General features: G+C 37.4%; 1 protein-coding gene, 1 long non-coding RNA gene and 1 pseudogene across 2 annotated transcripts; 2 read left to right on the forward strand and 1 right to left on the reverse strand.

Moving 5' to 3' along the window:
- The first annotated feature begins 2,191 nt into the window (after window positions 1-2,191).
- LOC125208515 lies at window positions 2,192-5,628 on the forward strand (annotated as a pseudogene).
- Window positions 5,629-5,914: 286 nt separating this feature from the next.
- On the forward strand, window positions 5,915-6,341 carry LOC125208516. Its single transcript, XR_007174125.1, has 2 exons — window positions 5,915-6,051; window positions 6,122-6,341. It is a non-coding gene; the product is annotated as an uncharacterized LOC125208516 (long non-coding RNA).
- A 699-nt stretch (window positions 6,342-7,040) lies between these two features.
- Window positions 7,041-8,620, reverse strand: LOC125207850 (probable pectate lyase 5). Its single transcript, XM_048107351.1, has 3 exons — window positions 8,481-8,620; window positions 7,667-8,404; window positions 7,041-7,517 (listed from the first exon to the last, which is right to left on the reverse strand). The coding sequence occupies exons 1-3, from the start codon at window positions 8,585-8,587 to the stop codon at window positions 7,157-7,159; spliced, it is 1,206 nt and encodes a 401-aa protein (XP_047963308.1). The 5' UTR covers window positions 8,588-8,620; the 3' UTR covers window positions 7,041-7,156.
- Window positions 8,621-9,951: the final 1,331 nt, after the last annotated feature.

Genomic DNA, 9,951 nt, shown 5'->3' on the forward strand with positions numbered 1-9,951 from the left:
CCATCCTTGTGCTATTCTTAGATTGGGCCTAAGGATAATCGGCCCATTTCTTCTGATAAGAATCTCTAGCTCGGCCTGTGCCTTGAGACCCAATGTAGTAATTAAATTGCTAAATCACACTGGAATATACTATTCTCTCCGTCCACGAAAAATAGACCACATTATAAACAGCGTGGATTTTAATATGGAATTGGTAAAGTAAGAGATAAGGAAAAAAAGTAAGAGAAAAGTAGTACTCCCTCCATCCCAAGGAAGATGACCCTTCCTTAGACGGCACGGGAGTTTATGCAATTTTATTTTGTGTGTGAAGTGGAAGGAGTAAAGTAAGAGAGAAGGAATAAAGTAGAGAGAAATGTGTTTCCATTTTTAGTAATGAGTCATTTTGGTTGGGACAAACTAAAAAGGAAAGTGAGTCATCTTCAATGGGACAGAGAGAGTATTAGTGAAATGTGGAGTCCATATTATTAGTGGTGTTTAATTGTGTTAGGTAACAAATGTCGAATCATTTTTCAAACTTAATATATTTTTCGTGGACAATTAAAAATGGCAAATATGATCTATTTTTCGTGGAAAGAGGAAGTATAAAAAAGTAAAATAGAAACATATTTGACAAAAGATGAATAGATTCAACTGTCTTAAAGATATCCAAAAAAGAAAAATACGATCCAATTATCTTGAAATTGAGGGAATACAATACTTGCTCCTGATTCTTGTACTTAATTAGCATATAAGGATTATTCAAATAAAAGTTTTAGCTTTATTCTACTTTCCAAGATAAGGGGTCTGTCTTAACATTACTTAATCTTATGAAGGCAATCCACAACCTATATAGTACTATATCTTTTTCCTATACTGTTTTATTATGTCTCACAATACATTTTATTGCATTCCTTATTTAAAAAAGAAGGAATATTTTATTTTAGTCCGCGAACTTTGTCAATGTATCAATTTTGATTTATAACATTTCAAAATATGTTCTGAAGTCCATTAATCCTAGTATAATATTATTTGAACTACATTTTCACTACTTCAAACTTTATTGGATGAATCCCATGAAGGTTATTTCAGTCTATTTATTCTCTCTTCTTTATTAAAATATTTAATTTATCTCTCTTAATTTTTTTTGCCCCTTTATTTAAATAGAGAAGGAACAAATACGGAAGAAGGGAGAAAAATAGAAAGAAAAAAGGGACAAAGAGATTAAAAGAGATAAATTAAATATTTTAATAAAGGAAGAGATAATATGCTCTTCATGGGCTTGAAGGTATTTTTGTCAAAATAAGTTTGAAATAGCGAAAAAGTAGCTCAAACGATATTGAATCGAGGTTAATGAACATAAGATATTTTCAAAAATATTACGAACTAAAATTGATATCTTGGCAAAGTTTGCTGACTAAAAACATGTTCCCTCATAGCACTCAAAATCCAACACCCTTAACTATTATTTTAAATTAATCTAATTATAGTAATATTTTTCTATTTAAATATAATATGTGATTTTTTAAATTAAAATATTTACATGCAAATTAATTAGTTAAAATTTTGAAATTAATCAAATTAAATTCATATTATATCATAAATATGAATATTATTTAAATTGAATTCACATGATAATAAAAGTATAAACATGGTACTAAAGAAAAGCCCATAAAAGGAAAAAGAAATACTAAAATTAAAAAATCCTAGCCCCACGATTTTGTCATCTGACGGTTAGATTAATGCCACATGTCATTTAATAATGCACATTTTCATTCTAATAATGCACACGGCTAATAATGCAACATTATAGACTAATAATGCATTGATCACAACCATCCAATTCAAGGATCCAAGGGCTGAGATTAAGAAGGAAATAGGACACTTAGGATGCAAAGGAGCCTAACACACCCCTATATATATATATAAATATATATAAGTGAGATTCATATTCCACTAACTTATTCAACCAATTTTTTTCTACATTTTTTAAAATTTGTGCCATAAGACTAAATATGCCTCTTGTTGCGGGACGGAGGGAGTTTTCAATGACAATGTTGTAGGTTAATAAGTTGAGAGTACTATTTTTAAGATAATAATTTGAGATAATAAGCTTGTAAAATTGATGTAGAAGTAGTACTATTTTTAAATTTTAAATACATGGAGTAAATATATTAAATTGAAACGTGAAATAAACCTATAGCGAAATCACAACAATACAAGCAAAATTAAAGTAGGGCAAGTCCTCAAAAACTCAAACCTTATTCGCATTTACAGTTGAATCCGGTGTAGGACCAATATTCCGAGCCTTATTCAGCGTGATGGCAATGGTGTTGGATAAATTCGGCCGTCCTTTCGTCATACTAAGGGAGCAGGAGCAGAAGACCAGATTGCGCAGCCTCGATGCGCAAAAGGCCAATATCGCCTCCGGAAAAGCGGACCGAAGGGCATGGACAAGATGCTCCAGAGCCCCGACGGCGAGGTCACCATCAATAAACTCCTACGCTTCACTTATCTCTCTCTGTGTGCGTTGCGCATTGTTTTAATCATTGAGAAGTTTTTTTAATTTTTTAGCATGTTTGTCGATGTTAGAATCATCTTGGGATGGGCATGGAATGATGTATTTCTGGTTATTGTGGCTCCAGCAAATGACTGCGCCACGATCCTGGAACAGATGGATGTTGACAACCAGATTGCTAAGATCATGGTCGACCTGTCGCGGAGTCAGGATTATGAAATTGGTGGTAGAACAACGGGAGTTGTTGTCATGGCTGGTGCTCTTCTAGAACATGCGCAGAAACTGTTGGAACGAGGAATCCATCCTATTCGAGTTGCACAAGGCCATGAGATGGCTTCAAGGGTAGCTGTTGATCATTTGGAGCGTATATCCCATAAGTTTGAGTTTAGTGCGACAAATGTTGAATCTCTCATTCAGACTTGTATGTCTACTTTATCTTCCAAGATGTAAGTTTTGTCTTATATTCATGATTTCGGGCCATTTTATTTCAGATCTAACTGAGTGTTTATCTTACCTTAATCTTTTTAATTGGTTCCCTGGTGTCTGGAATTGGGGGGTGGATGAGTCTAGAGGGCGGTGGGGATGTTTCCGGTGTCTGTTTTGGTGCTTTTGGAATTTGTAATTTACTGGCCTCAGAAACGTCCATATCTCGTTCGTTAATAAATTACGCAACAAGTGTGCGTCTAGTTCTGTGCTTGCTGTTGCAGATTTAGAGAGGAAGGATGTTAATCTAGACTTGATTAAAGTAGAGGGTAAAGTAGGTGGAAAGTTGGAGGACACTGAACTGGTATCTGGAATTGTTGTTGATAAAGATAGTATGAGTCATCCACAGATGCCAAAGCAAATTGAGGATGCCAAAGTCTAAACATAAGGTTGATATTGATACTTAGCAAAATTCCAAACGTTGCGCCCACAAGAACAGAAGTACTTTGATGATATGGTTCAAAAGTGAAAGGTAATCTTTCTGTAACATCATATGCTATTATCTCTCGCTTGATAGTTTATTGGGAGAAGGGGACTCATGGTGGAATTTTATGTTTGCGTTATGAAAAGTGGTTGAGGTTTGGTTGATTGACAGAGACTTTGGGAAGAAACTAAGTAGAGATTTCCCCCTTCCACTTTTATTATGCTCCATTACGAGAAAGGGTCACGTTGCAGTTTACTTTTGTATTTAACATGATACACGCTCTATCTTAATCAACTTTGAAAGAGTTCCGTTCATACAATTACACTTGAAAAATGCTACCTTTGCTGTGGAAAATACACAATTTCATGTAATTCACAAACTCCACTGCATTGCAGGATTTCGGGTTTACCTTAGTTATTTGCCAATGGGGTTTTGATGATGAGGCAAACCACTTACTGATGCACATAGACTTACCTGTTGTCCGATGGGTCGGTGGTGTAGAGTTAGAGCTGATAGCCATAGCTACAGGTTTATTTTCAGCCCTGCAGTATACTAGTGTACTTTGTATTTTTCTGTTTGTTTTTAAGTCTCCAATGATATTTTCCGTTTTGTGCATAAGGTGGGAGAATTGTACCTAGATTTCAAGAGTTGACACCGGAGAAGCTGGGAAAGGTAAAGTCATAAACCTGCGGCTATCCATTAATGTTTTCCTACATTCATTGTGCTATACACCCCGTTGCATAAGTACTTTGTACGTGATTCAGTATGTTCTTTGTGTAATATTTAGCCTGATCAATAATATTTCTATGCACACTAGGCTGGTTTGGTTTGAGAAAAAACATTTGGAACCATTAATTCAAGGACTGTGACAATATTTATACGTGGTGGTAGGTTTATTTGCTCCTCTCCTCCTTGTTCAGTATTGCCCTTTGTGTAATTTCTAATTGTATGCCTTTCTTTACTTCAACTTAAAAGGATTGACAAGCTATATACCATCATTATGTTCTGCTCTGTTTTTAATTCCTGTGTGTAGTGGTACAGACTCAGTATGGTAGTTACTCTCTTCTTGCTCTGATTTGTGTCAAGATGCTTGCTGTATGGTATAGACTCATGTCAAGCTGATGTGAATGGTCCATGGACCTATATTAATTGTCCTACTTCAGATCTGTGGAACTACACTTGCCCACATTTTCTGGCAAAATGTCGTCTCTTGGAATTCTGTGCCCGTCTTTTCCAACATTTGGAACTAACTCTTGTTATGCGGTGGTGGTTTAGGTGATAAATGATGATAGAGGAAACTAAGCGCGGCCTTCATGATGCTTTATGCGTTGAAAGGAACCTTGTTGAAAGAATTCCATAGTGTATGGAGACCGGTCTTCTGAAATTTCTTGTTCAATTGCTGTTGACGGAGCTGCTGATAAATACCCAGGAGTTGAACAGGTGAGAAACCAACCTCATTTTTCTTCTATACTTGATTCGTGTGCATAGGTGGTATAATTGGCGATTGTGAGCTAACGTTGACATGTTTTTCTTGTCAGTACGTGATCAGGGCATTTGCTGATGCATTAGATGCTGTCCCAATGGCACTGGCTGAAAATAGTGGTCTCCAGCCAATTGAAACTTTATCTGCTGTCAAATCTCTGCAAATTAAGGTAATCTATATCGTTTCCTCTTGAATTATTTTTCTGTTTTTGTTTACCTTGTATTTATGTGGTTGCCCCTTGTTATAATGGAAGCAATGCGGGTCATCACTTGTTTGTCTTAAAAGAACTGTATGATTTTCTCATCAGGAGAATTAACTCCTGCTGTGGTATTATTAATTGCAATGATGTTGGCACAAATGACATGCGTGAGCAAAATGTCTTGGAGACTTTAATCGGGAATCAACAGCAGATTCTGCTATCGACTCAAGTTGTTAAGATCATTCTGAAAATTGATGATGTCATCTCACCATCCGAATTTTGATTTTTATCACCTTATGCAGTTGCTGTTTCTAGAATAGAGCCGACTAGCAACCAGCCACACAGGGATATACTAAATTTTTGTTGGAGTCTTATATTATAATCTTTGTTGCTTGATATTTTCTTTGGTAGTGACTTCACATTTTTGTATCGAATTGTTCTCCTGTTGATGCCTTCTTATCTTTCTATTTATGTATGACATGTGAGTTAATGCTATAAGCAATCACAAACCATCCCCCCCACTATTTTTTTTGGGTGTGGTTACATATGCTTGTAAACCTTAATTTTCCACCTTCTCTCAACTGCAACTGTGCTCGTGGCTTGAAACCTTGCACATGATTTCATTATGCACCCTGTTGAGCATAGATGCAAACTCACATGGTTTTATTGTCGGTGCTGGACTTGTCTTTTTCAGGCATCATGTGCTCCCTTTTTCCTTTCTTTCTTTGTAACATGTAAAATCAGTCATCATTTTGTTGTGCTCTCTCAGTTGCATTACATGTCTGCACCGGCACAGATGGACCCTGCAATTGATAAATCATTCACATGACAAAGTCGAACAGTCGGCTGTGGATATAATATAAGCGGAGAAGTTAATGTTGAATGAATGAGATTGAGACATTGGTGGAGTAAAGAAAGAGTGGCCTTTTTACGGATAGTAAGATGGGAAGGCCAAGTGATAAATGATGGTTGGTGGGCTTGACTTAATGGCTTCTTGGATCCTGTTGTACCCCTCATGCTTATACTTTGTTTTTGCAGTTGAGTAGTTATGACACTCCCAATTCTCCCATACCGACTTTATTTATCCACAGAATTAAGTTCGTTTGTCAAAGATGCAGCGTGACTTCCTGCCAATTCTGGCCCACCGCTGATTATAAAACCAGCGTCTCCAATCAACTTGGATTTGAGGATTTCATATGATGTCTGAAATGTTACACTTACTTTAATTTATTATATGCTATAATAGTATTTGTGTGTCGGTAACATAGTTATAATCTCGAAGAATATATGGTTTATGAATTTAGTTAGGGTCTTATTTGTGAAGAACTTTTTAATGAAATGATATATAGAGAATGTCTGTCATGTTGATCTTAATCCGTTAAAAGCCGAATTGTCGATGTGTAATCCTTCTATCTATTTAAAAGCTCACCATCAAGATATTTAATACTCTCATAGTCTCATTATCAAAATTCCACATTATAATATGCATTTATTTCACCAATAATACTTGTTTTATTATCTCAATATATACGTCTCGCAATACACGAAAGATAACTATAATCTGTATCCAGAATTTATGAATGCAATGTATCCATTTTTCGTTATTAGAATCACAAAGTTTTTGTTACTTATTAATTTACATCTGATAAAGAATAAAAATTGGGCCCTCCACAAACTAACTTGTTGCTTTACATCTTTTAATCAACTGATTGATTCCCATGTGAGTTAGATGGGCCACACCCACATGCACCATAATCTATACCCAAATAATCAATCAACCTGATTTGAGCTACATATAATAGATTCACATACATATACACGTACTAACTGTATAACTACTTTATTCAATGTAAATGGTCTAAGGTGTAACTAGTGATGAATTATTGGTGCACATTAGTTAATGCACCAAGAAAAGGATAGAATCGATCACAATTCAGACAAATTTAGTGCTAGAAAGTTACACTCACCAATCCGTGAATTTTTTGATTAGGAATATAAATTTACATCCCTAATAATTGGCAAGTGCCGTTTGGTTGCAATGTAGCAATAATATGGTAATCTAATTAATATTAATCAGCAGCGTTTGCCTTTCCTACAGTTGAGGGAACCGGACCCTCCGGTGATGGTTCCCACTAATGACGAAGGTCGCGCACTTAAACTCGAGGCCTTTGCATAATTAGACGATGCCCCTGCACCCGACAACGTGAAGAAGGCCCCGTTCAGCATTAGGTCCCCTTCCGATCTCCAATTCCACCTCTTCCACTCACTCTCTGGCGCATCCTCGTGCTTAGTAACCTCCTTATTGTCTTCCCTGTCTGGAGCGAGAAAGCGGTTTCCCTGGCTGTTGATGGTAGGGGATGCGCTCCCGCCAATTGCGTACATTTCCCAATGCGTGTAATCGTTGTTCACCACATGAAAATATCCGTGCCTGCACCTGCACACGGACACATACAGATCAAACAATTGAAAACAGAGATTGCAGCAGTTTGGTAGGAAAGATAAATAAGCAGAACAATAAATTTTTGTGATATAATTGTAAGACAGATGAGTTATCTACCCTACAAAACTGCTCGTATATTATACCTTGGCATCCTCTGCACGAGGCCTTCTCCGAAATGGTTGAAGGCAATGGTGACTTGCATGTTCTTATCTTGCTTGTAGCTGTCGCTGTGGCCGAGCAGCATGACCTTGTTGTGGTGCGTGAGGTAGTTGTTTGAGATGGTGATGGCGGTGGAGCCGTGTATGGCGTCGATGAGGCCGTCTCGGCAGTTAGAGAGGGAGCAGTGGTCCACCCACACGTGGCTCCCGCCAAAAATGGAGACGCCGTCGCCGTCCGAGACCGTCCGCCACCCGTAGTGGTCGGGCGAGTCCCGGACGTAGGCGTTCCCGCCCTGCTTGCAGTCGTGGATGTTGAGGCCGTGGATGATCACGTTGGTCACGTATTGGACCGTGATGCAGGGGCCGCCCGCGATGTGCACGCTCGCCCCGCGCCCGTCGATCGTCTTGAAAGAGTTCACCATTAGCTCCTGCTTCAGCCGGATCACCATGTCCCGCGCGAATATGATCCACAGTGGCTCGTTCTGGATCACCCCGTACCGAAGGGTGCCCGGCTTCGGATTCACCGCGTGGTCCCCAGAGTCTGTCACCACGTAGATCTTGCCGTCGCGGCCCCCGGTCGCGTGCTTCCCGAACCCGATCGCGCAGTCTGCCAGACGCTGGCGATTCTTTTCCCAGTTTGGGTCACACCGCCAGCAGTCGTCGATGGGATTGCCTGTCCCGCAGGACAGGAACCCCAGGTTCCTTCTGGAGGCATTGATTTTCCTGCAAAAACGAAATGTGACACATTATTAGATTGGACTTAATTGATTTTGTATTCAAAGGAGTGATGATATCATACTCATTAACTTCTTGTACTATGAGCTCAGGGTCAGGGACTGGTGAAGAGAATGTGAATTTAGGAGCTAATAATGCAAGTAGCGTGAACATGAGAATTTGAGTTCCCATGTTTAAGATTGGAAAAGAGATGAAAAAGGGATTTGAGAAAAAAGGATTGTGCTGTTTTGTTAGTGTGTGTATGTTTATATAGAGATAATGGACGAGAGATGAGGTGAATCTATGGAAGAAGAATGGGCCCCACCTTCATTTCATGAAATTTTTGATAACTTTTTCTTTTTTCTCCAGAATTAGTAGTACAGTAATAGTAAATTTTAGAACACTGATCATGTTTTGATATAACTTAGGTTTAAATTATGCACGCACATATAAACCCGGTATGTTGATAGTAGAAAGTAATTTCCATCACTTCCTTTATCATATTACAATAAGGTATTTTTATTATATTACTGTACAATACTATTTCATGTTTTTGCTCCAACCAAACGTGATAGTTGTTACTGCAATGTAAAATATACTATTGTTTTCAATTATAGCAAGGACAAATTAAATAGAAGGGTTGTCAATGTCACACATAATATTATATAGTTAGCTTAAATTAATGCTAAAAGTAATTGATAGGTATGTTAATTAGGAATCCTGGGTGGGGTTGATTAGGAATAATGATAATGGAAATTAGACGACTATCATTATAAAAAGGAGTTTTGTGCTCTTATAAGCAGCTCGATCAATTTACACACTGTTACTAGACACATTTTGGTAGGAGATGATTCATTAGCAAGTTTTGTGGGCCCTATAAAACGACTCAACTTACACATCCACATTACTACATATTAATTCCTTTTTGCATATATATGAATAAATGTCGATCTAAACAAATCTGTTTCATTAGTTTTAGCCCATAAAATATAATCATACAAACAGATCTTAATCAAAATGCTCATTTCTTACATACATAGTACGCTTCACCGACACAATATAGATATAGAGCTTAATTACGAGTACTATAATTTTGACAAAATTTGTTTATGCGAAACAATGATTGGACCGCCAATCAAAGTTATTGTCAGGAGAATTTTTATCTTACAAATAATATAGTTAGAATGAGTTTAAAAATTCGGAATTCATATTATTTTATGTTGGCAATTGAAACTAAAAATATAACATATGACTGTCCCACATCGGTGTCAAGAGAAAACTGAAACTAGTATATAAGTCTCATGGGCCCTCCTCCTATCACCAATTGATTTTAGGATGGAACCCATGAATTTGTTAATAGCTCTATGACACAATTTTTTCAAGAAAAGGGAATGGTTCACCAGACTTCTTGTGCTTATACACCCGAACAAAATGGGGTAGCGGAACGGAAAAATAGGACAATCCTAGAAATAACCCGAGCCTATATGATCAAAGTCAAAAGAGAACTGTGGCTACACCCTGTCAGTATACAATATAAAAATCAAAGTTAACGGTTG

Source organism: Salvia hispanica, chromosome 2, assembly GCF_023119035.1.
Source record: "Salvia hispanica cultivar TCC Black 2014 chromosome 2, UniMelb_Shisp_WGS_1.0, whole genome shotgun sequence".
NCBI lineage: Eukaryota > Viridiplantae > Streptophyta > Magnoliopsida > Lamiales > Lamiaceae > Salvia > Salvia hispanica.

Coding starts and splice junctions, on each gene's coding strand:
- LOC125207850 (XM_048107351.1), bottom strand. CDS start 8,587: ATGGGAACTCAAATTCTCATGTTCACGCTACTTGCATTATTAGCTCCT. Junction 8,405..8,480: donor ATAGTACAAGAAGTTAATGA/GTATGATATCAT, acceptor TCGTTTTTGCAG/GAAAATCAATGCCTCCAGAA. Junction 7,518..7,666: donor CTCGTGCAGAGGATGCCAAG/GTATAATATACG, acceptor GTCCGTGTGCAG/GTGCAGGCACGGATATTTTC.